Genomic DNA, 18,109 nt, shown 5'->3' with positions numbered 1-18,109 from the left:
GTCGGATTAAGGAGGTCCTCGAAGTATTCCTTCCACCGCCTGACAATTTTCTCAGTCGACGTCAGCAGCGCTCCGCCAGCACTATACACAGTGCAGGTAGAGCACCGCTTTCCCCTCCTGAGACGCCTGACGGTTTGCCAGAACCTCTTCGAGGCAGTCCGAAAGTCTTTTTCCATGGCCTCTCCGAACTCCTCCCACACCCGAGTTTTTGCTTCAGCCACTGCCCGAGCCGCATTCCGCTTGGCCTGTCGATACCTGTCGGCTGCCTCCGGAGTCCCACAGGCTAACCAAGCCCGATAGGACTCCTTCTTCAGCCTGGTGGCTCCCTTCACCTCTGGTGTCCACCATTTGGTTCGGGGATTACCACCACGGCAGGCACCAACCACCTTGCGGCCGCAGCTCAATGCAGCAGCTTCGGCAATGGAGGCGCTGAACATGGTCCATTCGGACTCGATGTCCCCCGCCTCCCTCGGAATGCTGTTGAAGCTCTGCCGGAGGTGTGCGTTGAAGATCTCGCGGACTGGGGCCTCTGCTAGTCGTTCCCAGCACACCCTCACTACGCGTTTAGGTGCACCAGGTCTGTCCAGCGTCCTCCCCCGCCACCTGATCCAACTCACCACCAGGTGGTGATCAGTTGACAGCTCAGCCCCTCTCTTTACCCGAGTGTCCAGAACATATGGTCGCAGGTCTGGTGATACGATTACAAAATCGATCATCGACCTACGGCCTAGAGCGTCCTGGTGCCACGTGCACTTATGGACACTCTTATGTTCGAACAAGGTGTTCGTTATGGCCAAACTGTGATTAGCACAGAAGTCCAATAACAAAGCACCGCTCGGGTTCAGATCAGGGAGGCCGTTCCTCCCAATCACGCCCCTCCAGGTCTCGCTGTCGTTACCCACGTGAGCATTGAAGTCTCCCAGCAGGACAACAGAGTCTCCAGGTGGAGCACCTTCCAGCACCCCCCCCCAGGGACTCTAAGAAGGCTGGGTACTCCGAACTGCCACTCGGCGCATAAGCGCAGATGACAGTCAGGACCCGTTCCCCGACCCTAAGGCGCAGGGAACAAACCCTCTCGTCCACCGGGAAAAACCCCAACGTACCGGCAGCAAGCCGAGGGGATATTAAAATACCCACCCCAGCCCGCCGCCTCTCACCAGGGGCAACTCCAGACTGAGACAGAGTCCAGCCCCTCTCCAGGAGACTGGTTCCAGAGCCCAAGCCGTGCGTAGAGGTGAGCCCGACTATATCTAGCCGGTACCTCTCAACCTCACGCACTAACTCAGGCTCCTTCCCCACCAGAGAGGTGACATTCCATGTCCCTATTGCCAGTCTTGGCAGCCGGGGGTCAGTCCGCCAGGGCCTCCGCTCCTGGCCGCCACCCGGCACACAATGCACCCGACCCCTATGGCGCCTCCTGCGGGTGGTGGGCCTGCGGGAGGATTTATCCAAGTTAACTGAAGTTAACTTGGATAAATTATAGTTAAGGAGTATCACAGATAACACCCACGTGAGCTGTGTGACTGTTCACCACTACACTGAAATCAGTAGGCTATTACTGAAATACACGTGCTATTTCATAAACTATGATATAAATAGGGAGGTCCTACTAACATGTTTAGTTTTAAAGGACACCTTCCTGCCTTTCGTCTCATTCATGAGCAGTATTAGTTTTCTTCTAACATCCAGAAGTCTGCACGATGTGTTTCATAGTTTGTAACAAACCTTTGACAGTTAAACATAACATGACCGAAAAAGCAAAAAAATAAATAGAGAGAGAGAGAAAAGAAATCACATAAATTATATGTTAACCTCATTTATTTTTAGTTAAGTAAACTCTAAAAATTCTAACAGATCGCTGGTGCTTAGAATACAGTTGAATAACTATTAAAAAACAGATGATATAATATTTCTGTCCAGGTTGCAGTCTGCATTATGAACATGTAGTTGGAAACTCTGCTCCTCTCGGTGGAAATGCGCCTTCTCTTTCCTCTTTGTATAAAAACATTTTAAAAGTCAGTTTAATCTCAAACTTCACTGTTAAATCCAAAACACACCAGATAAATAGTTCAGTCTAACACATGTGCCAGTGAACCATTAAACGTCTGTAAAACTGTGCAGTTCTGAAACGTAACTTTAACCTCAGCCAAACCGATTTGCTCAGTTGTAAATAAAACAGCGAGTAAACGTGACCCGACAGACAAAACCTGAGTGAATTAAGTCCAGCGTTTAACCACTGAGAGCTAAAACTCAGGTGAGGTTTCAAAGCTGTGTGCCGGTGATTGGACATCAGCCGCTGATAAAGTGGGTTCGCCAATAAAGTGCTCTGTTGGGAAACGAGCTCCAGCAGCTCTGCGCTTGGGAAAAACTATATTTACTTATCTTGTGCAGAAAAATGTGCTGACATTGTGTAATATCGAGCACCGGCTGCCCAGTTAAACTGGTAACGTGGGCGTGTTTCTTGAATTAGAAGCAGGTGTTAAACAGCTGACAGGTGAGGAGGAGGATGCATGCAGGTAAACTGAGGGTCTGTTGAGCTGATCGCTGGTTTCGTGAGAAAAATGTCAGCTCGTTCTTTATGTTACAGAAGCACAGAGACACAAGACCAGGTGGAAAGAGACGATCATTTGGTGAAAATGAGAATCTGCGAATGCAACACGTGGAACACGGAAAGTGGAATATGTAAACAAACCGGTTAACCTAACCCCCTCGGTGCACTCTGCATGCTGACTGTTAGCAGAGCAAGTGACATCTCTGAAAACATCTGAGCACTTTTGCAAACATGTTCTATGTTGACAACCTGACCAGACATGTGAAGATTACAGCGCGACATTCGCGGCTAAAACACTGTTAAAAGTGTAGTTGGTGACAGAAAAACGGGCTATTTTAAAACTACACCACCAACATTGCTGCCTGTGATTTGAAATGCATTCTGGGATACCTGGCTGCCCCAAGTCTACACAAGCAATCGATTATCTAGGATCGACCTGTTTTGACTTACTTTGCACGGCAACCAATCAAATGTTAGAGAAGCTGCATGGGCAGCGTTAACCCCGCCCCCTGCGTTTGATGGGTGAGGTTGACAGATAAAATTATTTCATGGTGAGAGCCAGGCGCCAGGACTGCCAAAATGAAATAAATAAATATATCATTAAATAATTAATTAAATGTGTCAATAATTAATTAAAATGTGAAATACATAAATAATTAATTAAATGTGTCAATAATTAATTAATTAAATATGTCAATAATTAATTAAATGTGTCAATAATTAATTAAAATGTGAAATACATAAATAATTAATTAAATGTGTCAATAATTAATTAATTACATGTGTCATAACTATTTATTTAATTAATTATTTCCCATTTTAATTAATTATTGCCACATTTAATTAATTATTTAATGGTGTATTTAATTAATTCATTATGGCAGTCCTGGCGTTCCATAGTTCAGGAGCAGAAGTCCCATTGTAAACATAACACGGCAGACAGTAAAATAAATATTTATCCAGATATTTTGCAAATATGTATTTTTCATTTTCTAGCAGCATAGTGCTTTTTTCCAATTATTTTTTTAAATTCAGGTCAGGGCTCCCCTACAGGCTGCGAAATTCCAAAGGCGATAAAAGGATGACGTCTCACTACAGTTTTCTCACTACAGGAGGATCGTATGGTCCTTCAAATGGTTCTTTAAAAAAACATTTTAAATCTTTCAAAATAAAATGTATCATAAATTGAATTTGAGTAGGGTAAAATAAATACGAGCACAGCATAGACATATATTAATGGTTTATTGTCATTTTGTAGTATACCAAAAGACAAAAAGGCATTTTAACCCTCAGCACAACATCACTACTAATACATGTCACATATTAGTATTTTAAACAGTAATAATTAAATATATTTGCTATACTATAAATAAATATATATAAATATTATATCTACAGATAACACAACAATTAATACATGTATTGTTTAATTAATAAAACATCAGAAAGTGATAAAACACATTAGAAATAGCAATAGCTTCATAACAGACCAATAAATCAACACATTTTCATCAGTAGATGCTTGCATGTTCAGTAAAAACATTTCAACAACAAGTTTATGATTAAAATGATCAATGAACTTCAGCCTTACGCTATGTAATGTACGTTTCATGTTGTACTCATGGTCCTTTGTTAGTCCAGTTTAGGATAATGTCTCTGACGTATATATCATATCAAATATATGTCATATCAAAACAAGCCCACACCTGCAGTTGTTTCAGTTTTTCACTGGTGTTTCCTGTTAGCTGGTCAACCTCACTCAGGCGGACACCCATATCAGCCAACCAAACGACAAATTCCTCCCTTTGTGCTTCAAATCCCTCCCACTCTGAGACAAGGAGCTGAAAGAGAGAGAAAAGAGTCAATTATAAAGAAGAGAGAAAAGTGAAACCCTCCTGAGAAGGTCTGACTCGCATACCTGCAGTTGACCTGTGATGGACTCCAGTTTGGCGTTCACGTCATCCCTCGCCGATGCCAACAGCCGAGTCTGTAGGGTGCCCTGGAAGAGCTGAGTTAATGTTCGACTCCTCCTGGTCAGGCTCTCCAGCTGGATGAGCCGAGGTCTCCCCTCTCGCCGCTGCCTCTGAACACAGAAACACAAATTGCATCTGAAGCAGGAGGTGCAGATTTTTTTGCTATTCTTTTCTAAATCCAGGCTAGATCACGTGGAGGTATTTGGAAAAAATTTTTGGCCAGCGGACGACTGTTGTCTTGCAGAAAGTCAAATCAAACATATGCGATACACAATCAATTCACAAGAACACATAAAAAATAAGTCCAGTTCTTGCCTGATTTCAAGTGAATTCTGCATCAAAACAGGGTGACAGAAGTAAAACGAGTGTTTGCAGCAAATGTGAGCACAAAGCCTCACTTTGTACAAGCCTGCTATAGAGATTGAAAATGTGACGTCAGTCAAGGGTAAAACCGCAAAGAATTCTGGGAACTCGTGGCAAGAGGTACTAGCGCACCCAGGCTTTCAATTGAAATCAGTTACACAGCGATAAAAAGAAACACAAAAAACTGTCAAGAAGCTGTTGTATTATTAACTGCAATAGCCGGTCGCATGACAGCCACGGGAAGCCGACGGGTAAAGAGATCGTTTTTTTATTGGATTACGTCGTTGAAGAGAAATTATTCGAGCCATGTTTCTGAAGTAAAAAGAGGCGACAGATGGCCTGGATTGCAGCCATTCAAAGACCAAATATAACGTCCCAGAACACTCCAGCTCACATGTTAGTCTGCTCCAAGCATTTCCACAAAGGTCAGTGTTTTGTAGTAGTTAATATGTCATTTTTCATAACATAATTGGTGATATAGGTTACAAGCAAGTCTGGCGCTGAACAGAAATTGTGGCGCTATGCTATCACTAATTGCCCAGTGCGATTACAGCGTACAATATTATTGTCACTGCTACATTTCTGTAATGCGAACCAGAAATTATCTCCACTACTAATTAATTACCGTTGAGCTCAAATGTCCTATTAATAAACGGTTAACGAATGTGTATTTATGAAGACGATTTGTGAGACTGGTAAACTTATGATACATACGATGGTCCTTCGTTCTACACGGTGCATTTCATGGTCCTGTACCCATCCGTCGGTAAACTGTACCTGGGCTTGTTGCAGTGACCTGAAGTTACTGAACTTCATGAGTGTATGCACTCACTCCAAGAACCGTATAATTATAAATATGAGCGTGGTGAAAGTTGGGCAGCACGCTAACGTATTTTGTCCACTCTGTGTGCTCGTAAGGGTCTAAACCTTTCACTCCTTTGATTTTTTCCTCGTATCTTTTCTTTGCCTTTTCATCAAGTCTGTCTTTGTACAGACCGGCATTGTTATCCTTCATTTTGTACATAACTTTTTTGGGGGGCAAAGATAAAGCAAGAAGGTATTGGAACCGGAGAATGAACGTTTTGCGGTGCTGCAAATGCTTGCATTTGATGCGGTACTTGGATTGTTTTGCCACGAGTTACCGGCATGCAATGCGCGAAAGTCACGTGGTCTGTCAATCTCTATTAAAGTTCTCCTCTATGCAGACGACTTTCCTGTTTTCAAGGCACAACTTGGATCTGCTGTACGAATCTTATGGATACACACTAAATGAAACAATAGTGTGCATGACTCCAGATTCTGATCCCTCATCCTAATATGGTCCCAACATAGCAACAGCAATAAAGCAAATGTTGAGGCTTCAAAATACAAAGTCCATAAACCAGTGGCTGACATGGGTTTTATCATAAGGGTTATAAATATACAGATTTCAGTCTGTCTTAGAGATTTGATGTTCATTTACCTGCAGATGCCCTATATGTGCCTGCTCTGTGGTTTTCCGCAACGTTTTGCACATCACTATTTAATACAGGAAGTAAGTGAACTAAAACAAGTCATCTTTCTTTGTGAGAGGACCATATTAATGAAACAAACCTCAATGACATCATAGGGATCACTAAAGATGCTCCTGCTGCTTCTCTTCCTCCTCATCCTAAGCTTCCTTCTCCTTGTCCTCGCCTTCCATCCAATTCAACCTAATTGTGTTTCTCCCCCTCCTCTTCCTCATTTTGTTGGAGCTGTGAACACAATTAATGTGAATCTGGATTAATTTGTGCAAACAAGAAAAATCTACAGCTTTTTGGTCAGAGGTGCTCTTGTGATTTAAGCCGGGTAGAGTAGATTTATGTGCTGATGCTACCTGCTTCAGCTCTGGCTGCTGAGTGATATTTACACCCTGGCTGGATTACAAACTTTAACCATGTGCTGAACTTTGGCCCAGCGTTGATACCTCTTGTTAGTATAACGACCTCTTCTTAGCTTGTATGTGTGATGTATGATGGTGGATAAATGAAATATACAAAAAATAATTAACTATATTACAAAACAACATCTATCTTGGAAACATCAAATGACCGGAGCATAACTTGTCAACTAGTCCGAAAATAAGTTATACAGGAACAGTCAAAGACACACCTTCTCATGTCACATTTCTATATAATTAGATTAGACAATAAAGAGTTATCTAATCTAATTATTCATTCAAAACACTTATGCATAGCTGTATTTTATACAGCTCATACTGAATTTAAAGTACAGGTTCATGTGAGTATTTAATGTACGGCTCAGATCTACAGAATTTCAGAGTTTCTAGAGCAGACACAGCGCTCACATCAAAAACAGGCGCCATTTTAGTGACTTTAACAATATATTAAATTTTAATTTCGGTCTAGCTGACATTAGGTTATGTACGCAGCACGCAATTGAACCACATATTTTAGAAGCCAAAGGTTCAAATTAGCTGGGAGCATCTTCACTTAATTATAACAGTGGTTTTGTTAGGAAAACAGTTTCTGTATACCGGATACTAAATTGCGCTGACGGCTAACTTATCTAGCTAATCGCTACTGTTAGCACAACATTAACAGCAAGCTACAATGACGAGTAACAAAAACAAAACAGTAAAAGGGTTTTAATGAAAATGTTTTATCTTCTCCAACAGTCCCAGAATCCAGAGCTTCAAAGTCCAGCAGGTACTGAAGACTGTTATCCATTTCGCGGTCACCGTCCGTGAGAGAGTTTTTTTCCCGAAAGGTCAAGGCCCGCCGCTCGCGCACTCTGTCTGCGCATGCGCATCCCAATGACTGACCCCCTCCGTCCGCTCCCGGGAGGTTATAGTATGATGTGTTCTGACGTCACTCTCTCTCTCCCTGTCATTTATTTGGCTCGAAGGGTTAGGGTCTTTAGGCTCCCCCCCCCCCCGCCACCAGTATATTTTTAAGCAAATATTTCTAACTTTTATTTGAATATTCAGTTTCCTACCATCTTCTCTTAAAGGGTAATTGCCAGGTAACCCGCCCTCCCCCTTCGCACACACATGCACACAAAGAAAACACACAGTATAATTCACAGCCTCATTATAGTGAATAAATATTTATGCCATTTACACCATCAAACTTAGATTACTAAGGATGAAGAACCTTTTGTTCTTTAAAAAACCATTTGTAATAGCTGAAGAACCATCCACAAAATAAAGAGGTTCTTTGACGTATGATGGTTATTTAAAGAACCATGAAGACATCTGAAGAACCATAATTTTTCTGAGTGTATAGTGTTACATCATATTCTATAAGGATGTTATGTGTTTGTAGACTTTCTGCCCAGTTTGACCCATTTAGCAGAAGTCAGCCTGTTTAAGGCTCTGATATCTATTCTGTATGACTTAAAGCAGTTATGACATGGTCTGATTTTCTCACCCAATAAAGGAATATTTAATATATCAGTCTACTCTTCATTCTATCAGACACGGTTATCACAGCTCGTACATTTGCTTTTTACACATATATGTAAGCATTGAGCCAAATGTAATTGTAAGGCAGTGACTGGAATAGGTCACAAGGTGTCGCTGTTGAGCTGCATATACATTGTAAAATTTAGCAATTTTGACCATTTGTCCTCTGGAGGACACCGTAGTTCAGATTTCTCGTTCGCGCGGGCGCCATCTTTGTTCAGTGTTTACTGTGATTTGCAAAGGTAAGCACTGTCAGAGGTGTACTGCATTGGTTTTTTGTTTAAAAATAAGTGTTCCACTGTGTAAAATGGCGGTTTGCTAAGCATATATTGTGTTTGTTGGGAGGTTCATGTATTGTCTGATGAGAGTATGAGCAGTTTGTGTGCATGTTTCATTTGGTAATATCTGCCGCAATTTCGGGCTACATTCCCGCTAGTTAGCAGAGCACTCATTCGGGAAAAGTAATGCAAGATGAAGCATTAGCTTTCCAGCTACAGTTTGCTGGTAGTCCAGCTATGTTAGTTTTGTCTCATACACATTCCTGAGACCGAGGAATTTTGTAAAGACATGATTACTTTTGCTTAATGTGTTTTTATATATTTGTTGTTGTCTTTTACTATGTCGATAATCACGCAGTGTTTACTGTGATTTGCAAAGGGCCAGCAGCAGAGTTGGAGTGGTGTTTGCCCCAGCATCTGAATAAACGGCGCGGTCCGAGCCACAAATTGAACGCCTGTGTCCGACTGGTCTCTCTACTGTGCACCCCAATCCAACACAAACTTACACAACGCAGAGTCCGGGGTGTAGGGAGGCCCCTGCACTGGTTGGGTTACATAATAATGCCAACATACTGAAGGAACAACATTTGTCTCTTATATATAATGCATCTATATATACACTGTCAAAAATACTTGAGTGTCTTTGAGTGAAGATTTAAGGTGATAGGACATATGAATAGCTGCAACTTGTATCTTTACTGAAGCTCAGTATTTGACACAGAGTTCACTCACATGTGCTGTACCAGTGTACCTGCACATGTGATGTGACAATAGAAGTGATTTGAGAGTTTAAACTCACTGCTGTAATAACTAATAATGATTAATATAATAACTATAATATTGGCCATATCATATTTACACTGACTTTAGTCTCATGAACAGCATTAACTATTTGTTATTTACTAGCTAATCTTATATGACTGTTCAGTGCAGATATGAAGCCCAACAATCATGTTTTACAGTCCTGTGGTCTCAGCCTCAGATACTTATTAAATCACACAGAGCTCGTGTAGAAACAAACAAACGAACAAAATATGTTCTCCTTCATTTCTGTCAACCACACGCTTCCAGCTATCATGGTTGCTAGGCAACCTGGGCAGCGCGACGGAGGCTAGACCGTCCCATTTCACAAGCCTCACATTTCCGGCCTTAGCGGTCTTTGAGTACGCGGCCCTTGAGGACCGTTGAGGCTGCGTACTTTAAAGCTGCAGACCCTGGATTGGGATACAGCCTTTGTGTGGGAAGGAGCAATTCTGAAAAGTAGCTCAAAAGAAAAAGGAAGGTGTAAAGACAGATTGTGTCCAGATGCAAAGAGACGGTACTTGCAAAAAAAATAGCGTGCATTGGAAATGTGGACCCGTATGAAATCCGGCAGTGGAGTAGAAACCCTGAAGACCAAACCGCTATTGACTTAGCCTGATATATTCTCGTAGATTGTCTGTGAAGTCAGCGCATACACGGCACACCAATTTCGCCATTATAAATCTCTGGAGGCTCACATCCAATTCTACGGAGCCCTTCTAATGACATGGTCCAAAAAATAAATAAATTGTGGCCACAAAATACTACTTCGTGGGCACAAAATGGGTATAACGTGCCCACGAAATACTTATTTGTGCCCACGAAATACTATTTCGAGGCCACGAAATAGGTATAACGTGCGCACGAAATGCTAATTTGTGGGCACGAATTGGGTATAACGTGGCAACGAATTACGCATTTGTGGCAACGAAATGGATAACGTGCGCACATCATATTGATACAATTCCTGGACAGCTGCGTAGAGACATAAGCATAAGAGTAGGCTAAACCTATAGGCTAAACCATGGCCAGAGACAGTATGATTGAGTTTTATTTTTGTCATGGTCTGCGTGGCAGGCCGTGGGTGTGTGGAAGGAGGACTCAAAATGCGGAACTCTGTGCGATTAATGCAGTGCGTTTATTTACAGTGAAGTAAACAATACACAATAATAAATCCCCGTGCGTTTCCAATTTCCGTGCCGTGTCTCCGCTCCTGTGAAAGTTGTGCTCGCTGCTCTCCCGTTCCCGCACTCCTGCTGGAAAATCCACAGAGGAAGCTATTAACACACAACTACAAAGCGACAGACTCGCTTTTGCTGGGAACACTGACGGGTAGTCGCTCAACGATCCAGCGTCGAGGAGCTCTCAGCCACACTGCTTTGTAGCTCCCCCGACGAGGCTTGATCGGCGCCAGGTGTGTGTGAGGATCCTTGGGTGTGACCGGTCAGCTGGCAGGGCCACACCCACCAGGCCTGAAGGTGCCTGTCACGACCGCACCCACCTACCCACCCATCCACACACACACACACACACACACACTTGCCAATACACAAACATGGAACGCAGGAACAGCAGCAGTGCAGAACACACACACATAATATAATAAGTCCACAACTGTTCAGGGACTCTAGGTCACTCAGACTCAGATCCCTGACAATTTTAGGCTGGGAATGAGCTACAAATGCATTTTGAAAAGCCTGGCACTGCAAGGAACCATTATTACGGAGAAAAATTTAAACAGGATATTGAGAGCCCAGTTGCTTTGCAGACGTAAGTACGACCCGGATGCTGGGATAGATTTTATTGTCAGTCAACTGCAAGGGCCTGGGAAGGATCACGGTTATTGGTCAAGTGTTTCGTGCCCACAAATTAGCATTTCGTGCGCACGTTATACCTATTTCGTGGCCTCAAAATAGTATTTTGTGGGCACGTTATACTATTTCGAGGGCACGAAGTAGTATTTTGTGGCCACAATTTATTTATTTTTTGGACCATGTCATCAGAGGGGCTCCGTACAATTCACCAAGGACTGGGTACAATTGTGAGTACGCCGTCATTCAAACAAAGGTAAGTCAGCTTGAGTACTGCGAGTAAAATTGTCACGGTCTGGCTGGCAGACCGTGGGGAGATGGGGAAATAGGACCCAAACGCCGGACTCTTCAGTGCAACAGTGTTTATTTACAAGGTGGTGAAGTAAACAACAATAAATCCCCTTTTCCCAGACTCCCGTGTAGTGTCTTCTTCCCAAAAGTCCCCGTGTAGTGCTCTCTGCCCCAGTGTCCCTGCACTCCCCGTGCTCACTGCTCCTTCTCATCCTCCTGAGGGGAAAACAATAGAGGCAGCCGTTACACACTTATCCCAGCAGGCATACACTCACACTTGACTGTGCTTGAAGACTGACGTGTAGTCAAACGCAATAATCCAGCGTCGGTGGAAGTTCCATCGCTCATCGAAATAGCTCCACCGACGAGCCCAGATGAGGAGCAGGTGTGCAGCAAGGACTTCGGGTGTGGCCAGCCCTCAAGTCAGGTCACGCCCCCAGGGCTGATGGTGCCTGTAACTTGGCCACAGAAGAAAGGCAACACACACACATACCTGCCTACATACAGATGTGCACAGGGGCAGTGCAGACAACACACCAAATAATAATAATAATAATAATGATAATGACGATGATAATAATAATAACAATAACAACAACAGTCATAGTCCCCACTGCCCACGGACCCCGAGTCCCCAGAGCCGGTCCGTGACAAAAATGCGTTTGATTTCCCTCCGAACATTCAGATTAGTGCAGCATAAATTCATTCATGAGGGGAAATTACAGTGAGAACATGTGGAGGCTCTGTTAGATGGATAACATAGTGAGTTCAGTGAACTGATGTGACATTGTCCTGAAGGATTTAGTTATTCTCTATAGTTAAAGAAATTGCACTAATTAATTCATATTTATTATAAATAATCCTAATTACACTTAAAGTCGAACTTCATGCTTTCTCACTCTTGAAAGTGATTACATCCTTGCATGACATACTTAAGTTTTTTGCTGATAGGTTTCTAAAAAGAAAAATGCAGATTTAAAATATAACATGCAGCTTTCTATAGATGGATACATAAAAACACTTTATTTGTTACATTTATGATTAATGTATTTGAACATAGATACATCACATTTGTGTCGGCCTTGGCTTATTAAAGTTCGTGTCTTGAACTTTGTCTGTGTGTGTTTCAGGTCCTGCACTCTCAAAGACTGAATCAACCAGAATTGCAGCCATGGGTCACTGTGAGCATCACAGGGAAGGTTGAAGCCGCCCACTGCAGCTGTATGGCCGGAGTCGTGGAGACCTGCAGCCATGTCCCTGCTCTTCTGTTTAAAGTAGAAGCAACAGTGAGGATCTGTGGCACAAGGACTATTACAGATGAACCTGCATACTGGGTTTTGCTGGGTAATATGACCAAGATACAGCCAGAGGTTGACCATAAGATAGACTTCTTCTCTTCAGCTGCCCAAAAAAAGGCTCTCAATCAAAACATAAACAGACCATCTGTAGTGACAGGGAAAAGAAGCTGTCCTCAAAACAGAAAAATTCCACCTGCTACTGTGGAGGAGTTGGATCAACTGATGGGAAAATATTTTTCCAAGCATAGTTCTGTTCTGAATAACCCATAATGTTTTAATTTAGGGGGGCATGTAAATAATTTGCATTTACTGAATATGTACTTATTACCACTGTTCAAAAGCTGAATAAAGAAACAAACAAATGTTTGCCTATTTTTAATTAAAACCACTTTATAGAACATCACATCAGTTATAATGTAGAATCAATGTCATGTATAGTTTACAAATGACAAAATGTTTACATAAAATCATGACAGCATTTTTATAATATCACCCACTACTAGCATTCTGTAATTTACCGTCTCTTTTGAAAATGTATCACTACATATACAGCACAAGACTTTTAAGAGTATTCAACAAGAGTATTTTCCCCTGGTTTTACTACCACACTGGGGTACATGTTCACCAAAACGCAGCAAACCTTTGCCTTCTTATCCAGGAGGGTCACCTTTTCACCCTCACAATGAAGAAGTAACCTGATTGGCATGGTGGAATGTAGCATGTAGTTTGAAGCGGGGATTTCGTAGTGCCCCATGTGTAGTGTTGGAACCCAGTCAGGATTTGTTTCACTCATTTCATCGGCTGGTTTGCCTGCATTAATGCTAAATAATTAGCAACTCTATAAATAAAAGTAGTTCTGCATGTTTGTTCTAATTTGCTATGACCTCAGAGCGCATTGAAAATAAAAAGAGTAATATGAACTTATTTAGCACTTACCAGAATGAAAATACTGAAGCACACCAACAGATATCTGTGGCTGGTAGAGAACTGAATATCAGCTCGTCTCACAGCTGCTATCCAGGCTAGACGCCTTCTTTTGGTAACATCCAACACCTCATGATGCTTCCAGGTGAGGAAACAATGAAAAGAGCCCGTTTTCAAGCTTATTCCTTTGCCAGTAGTGCAATCTAACATTACAACCGACCACACAGCAAGCATTTGTTTGGCCTGCTAATATGGCGCCTCAACCAAAAACCCTGGCTACGCCCCATCCGGTAAGATCACGCTCCAGAGCCCTACTAACATACGGATCTAGAAAGAAGACACTGCATTTTTAACTCTGAGGGAGATGGAGAATGAGCCTATTTCCAAAAAAAGTGGAGTGTGTTCCTTTAAGTACTATATTGTATATATTGTCAAAAACTAAAGTGATCATAGCAGTTGCTGTATCTTGTTTACTGTATCACTGACAGATAATTTCAAAGTCAAGTGAACGCTACATTATAGTGAGATATTGTGTAATGTGAAATACTGTAAGCAAACGAATAAACAACCTAATTCTTGCTAAACCTTTGACTCTGTTTTGTTTGAATCCAACTGTTTTTTGCAGATGTAAATAAAACATGTTGTTACTTTTAGTATTATTATTATCATCATTATTGCACTAAATACATTTTAAATAAAGGATACTTTGATATACATTCTACTGTAAGGTTGGAAATGTATTTTCTTCACCCTGAAATATCTTTTGAAATGTATTTTGGTTTGAAAAAAATATATTTTCAATTTAAAATTATTTTTTTTTTGAGCATCACAAATACAACATATATTCAAAATATATTTTGGCCCGGAAAAATGTATTTTTTTTACTGTATGGGAAACAAAAACTGTAGTGAGTAGTAGTCATCCTTATATCGCCTTTGGAATTTCGCAGCCTGTAGGGGAGCCCTGACCTGAATTTTAAAAAATAATTGGAAAAAAGCACTATGCTGCTAGAAAATGAAAAATATATATTTGCAAAATATCTGGATAAATATTTATTTTACTGTCTGCCGTGATATGTTTACAATGGGACTTCTGCTCCTGAACCTCTGCGCACAGCGTCTGCAAATGGGGGCTGTACGAGGTCACTTCATCTTTGGACTGTAAGCTGTCATCTGTGAGGCGTGAGCGGTGTTTGTTTTTACCATAGTTCATGGTGGAGAATAGCTGCTCACATAAGTATGTGGATCCGAAGATCCACACTTGGCATGCCTGGGGTTGAAAGTATTGATAAATGCTCGCAAGGCATTTCGGCGGGTATGGTTTACGTGAGTATGAGACTTAGTTTGAGCGATGGAAAATAATAACATAATTTTATTTTTAGATTTCAAGATCACAATAATCTTCCAATTTAATACTACAAGTTAAAAAGAACTAACACAAATAAAATACACTTCAGATAAATATAATTTTTTTCTCTGAACCACGTGGAGCCGCAGTATAAGGACTAAAGAGCCGCAGCTTGCCGACCCTGCTCTGACCTGTTATAGCGCGAGGCGATCCGCGAGCGTCCGTCACACGTGACTGGGATAAACACAGGGTTAAAATACGCCGTCCGCCGTGACGTGTTGTTTTTCAGCTGCTGTTTCAACGACATAAAGAAAAGGTTTCGTCATATAGCAACGGTTGCTATGGGTGGTAACGGCTTCCTTTGATCCTTTGTATTTGGCCCCGCCCCCAGCGTCTCAAAAGTTCTTAAATTGGACTAACATAGCTCCATTTCTGTAGCAAAAGCGCAACATAACTTAACTCACGTTTAGCGAAGGAGAAAAAAACGAAATACATTTCAGAAGGTTACTGATACGATAAGTCAAAATAACCCATAATAGTCCAAATAAAAATAGCCAGCATGCTTGAAAATACTAATAGTACGGAAATTAAGCAAGTGACAGTGGAAATCGTCCGCCCTGTTATCCAGTCATTTTTCGATCAGATAACATGTAAACAGTGGAATTCACTAAGATCAGGAAATCCTGATTTTGCCACAAAAATTCTCCTGGCCGAGTTTATTGTGGACTTAATAGAAATAGCACGTGATCAAATCGTACGTGCATGTAAAAAAGCAAACATTCCAGCGACAGAGGAGGGTCTGTCACCCGTATTTACTGACAGCTTTTCTCAGGCCTTTGCAGATGTTCTGCAAGTCAAGGACGGAGACCATACAAGCAGCTCTGTGGAACTAACTGATCTTATGGTAAAAGAGGTTGTACGGAGTGTTCAGTCTGCTGACAGCGAGTCAGCTGGGGAGGAAAGGATAAGGCAGCGCATTATTCCTCCAAGAAAACTGGAGAAAATGGTTAATTCTGCCGTCCAAATGATCAGAGGGTTTTGTTCTAAAGTAAACTGTATGCCCTCATTTAAAAGGCGGACAACAAGTCCAGACGAAGAACCACATAGTTCTACACAGGTAGAACGTCTGGACATTAAAGTAGACCTAGAGAATGTTCTAGAGAAAGTTGTAGGCAAAGAACAAGAAATGCATGTAACTGGCCACAAGGACAGCTTAAAGACTGAAACCTCTAAAATTGTGCATGCAACTATCCAGGAGGCTGTCAGTGAACTCAGTGAGATTATTGACGAGGAACTGATTAAACTTGCCAAATATAGAGCCCTTCTATCTGATATTGCTGAAGAGAATGAGAGTTTTATATCCAGTCTTGCTAATTCAGTGGTTGAAGATATTTCAGAAGGGCCCTGTGGTTCTTGGAGTCTTGCACAAATCAAAGAGAAGATTCTGCAGTCATTGAAAAAGGCTGCTGATAAGATTAAATCATTCTTTGCCAAACGTTTTGCAAAAGTAATGATTCTTCGCACTGCCATACAACTGTGGAGCAGATGCCACAGCACACCCGCTGCTAAAAGCAGTGAGTCAGTGCAGAAACTGGTTGAAGAAGTCAACTCTGTAATTACAAACAAGGAAATCCTTTCACAGGGTAAATTAGTGGTGTCTACAGAATTACTTACAGATATTCTGCACCAATATACCTCGAAAGGCATGGGACCTGAAATTGTCCCAGAGCAAGTCGTCACGGCAGAAAGACAGAATATTCTGCATAATGATCTGCAAGCTATAGCAAGGCGCTTCTTGGGACTATACAGATGGTGGTTAAATATCCAGGCAGAGAGCCATAGCCAAAGAGTCATACTGGCTCTATTAGATAAGCAGGAACGCATGTTATCACTGCCATCAGTTACCACAGAAAATATACAACCCAGCCCAGTGGCAGAGTTTTATTGTAAAGCCAGAAAAGCAGAAAAAAAAGCAAAGCTTAAGCTCATCCTGCACAAGCTCATCTCTACAACCTTTAAAGAGGCAAACGTGCCGTGCACATATCAAGACCCAAGTCACATCCTCACTTGGCTCTTGGACTATGTATGGGCAGAACTGGAGGATGAAGAGATTTATATTACACCCGAAACCTTTAAAACTATTGACAAAAAACTTCTGAAAGACCTCTGCAACACCATGGGCTTTGTAGAACGTGTTATAGTTTCAATGGAATTACAAGAAAGTGAAACTGCAAAATGCATTTTGGCTAGTTTAAAAGATCGTCTGGGAAAACCAAAAGCGAAGCGTTCTGCCATTGTCAGGTTCTTTTGCGCACTGGGCAGAGCCATCGCCAAGCCATTCAGACCAAATACTTAGTCACCAACTTTTTTTAATCTTGAAAGAAAGAAATGATCCAGTCTTTCAAGATCGATACACAATTCACACAATTCCTGTATTCCATCTAAATTTTCAGCTCTCCTCTGCCCTCTGTCCCCTTCTCTCCAAACACCTCTCCATCAATTACTTTCTCCCCTCCCTTCTTCATCCCTTTTCTTTTTTCACCTTCACCCCCCAACCAGTCCCGGCAGTTGACTGCCCCTCCTGAGCCTGGTTCTGCCGGAGGTTTCTGCCTGTTTAAAGGCAGTTTTTCCTCCCCACTGTCGCCTAGTGCTTGCTCAGAGGAGATTGTTGGGGGTTTCTCTGGGGTGGCTGTAGCTCAGGTGGCAGCGCAGGTCAGCCACTAATCAGAAGGTTGGTGGTTCGATCCCAGGCTGCCTCCTGGCTGCATGCCAAATATCCTTGGGCAAGATACTAACCCCATGTTGGCCTACTGGTGGTGGTCAGAGGGCCCGGTGGCGCCAGTGTCTGGCAGCCTCGCCTCTGTCAGTGCGCCCCAGGGCAGCTGTGGCTACAATGTAGCTTGCTAGTGTGTGAATGTGTGTGTGAATGACTGAATGTAGTGTAAATGGCCTGCATTTATATAGCGCTTTACTCAGTCCTTAAGGACCCCAAAGCGCTTTACACTACATTCAGTCACACACACA

At 42.2% G+C, this 18,109-nt stretch overlaps 2 protein-coding genes across 2 annotated transcripts; one reads left to right on the top strand and one right to left on the bottom strand.

The window, feature by feature from the left end:
• Positions 1 to 3,796: 3,796 nt before the first annotated feature.
• Positions 3,797 to 6,677, bottom strand: LOC148098137 (uncharacterized). The gene is made up of 3 exons (XM_087829691.1): positions 6,481 to 6,677; positions 4,470 to 4,634; positions 3,797 to 4,392 (listed from the first exon to the last, which is right to left on the bottom strand). Exons 1-3 carry the CDS (start codon positions 6,535 to 6,537, stop codon positions 4,225 to 4,227), a joined length of 390 nt encoding a protein of 129 aa, XP_087685817.1. The 5' UTR covers positions 6,538 to 6,677; the 3' UTR covers positions 3,797 to 4,224.
• An 8,826-nt stretch (positions 6,678 to 15,503) lies between these two features.
• LOC148098136 (uncharacterized) lies at positions 15,504 to 18,109 on the top strand. The gene has a single exon (XM_087829731.1). It carries the CDS (start codon positions 15,645 to 15,647, stop codon positions 17,439 to 17,441), a length of 1,797 nt encoding a protein of 598 aa, XP_087685857.1. The 5' UTR covers positions 15,504 to 15,644; the 3' UTR covers positions 17,442 to 18,109.

This window comes from Neolamprologus brichardi, chromosome 16, assembly GCF_056152115.1.
Source record: "Neolamprologus brichardi isolate AB-2024 chromosome 16, ASM5615211v1, whole genome shotgun sequence".
Taxonomy (NCBI): domain Eukaryota; kingdom Metazoa; phylum Chordata; class Actinopteri; order Cichliformes; family Cichlidae; genus Neolamprologus; species Neolamprologus brichardi.
Note: the sequence above shows the minus strand (reverse complement) of the source record. Positions and strands in the feature narration are given on the sequence as shown.

Excerpts from the sequence above, each read along its gene's own strand:
- LOC148098137 (XM_087829691.1), bottom strand. The coding sequence starts at position 6,537 with ATGAGGAGGAAGAGAAGCAGCAGGAGCATCTTTAGTGATCCCTATGAT. Across the intron at positions 4,635-6,480 it reads ATCCCTATGATGTCATTGAG|AGGCAGCGGCGAGAGGGGAG; the intron begins GTTTGTTTCATT and ends TTCTGTGTTCAG. Across the intron at positions 4,393-4,469 it reads CCATCACAGGTCAACTGCAG|CTCCTTGTCTCAGAGTGGGA; the intron begins GTATGCGAGTCA and ends TCTCTCTTTCAG.
- LOC148098136 (XM_087829731.1), top strand. The coding sequence starts at position 15,645 with ATGCTTGAAAATACTAATAGTACGGAAATTAAGCAAGTGACAGTGGAA.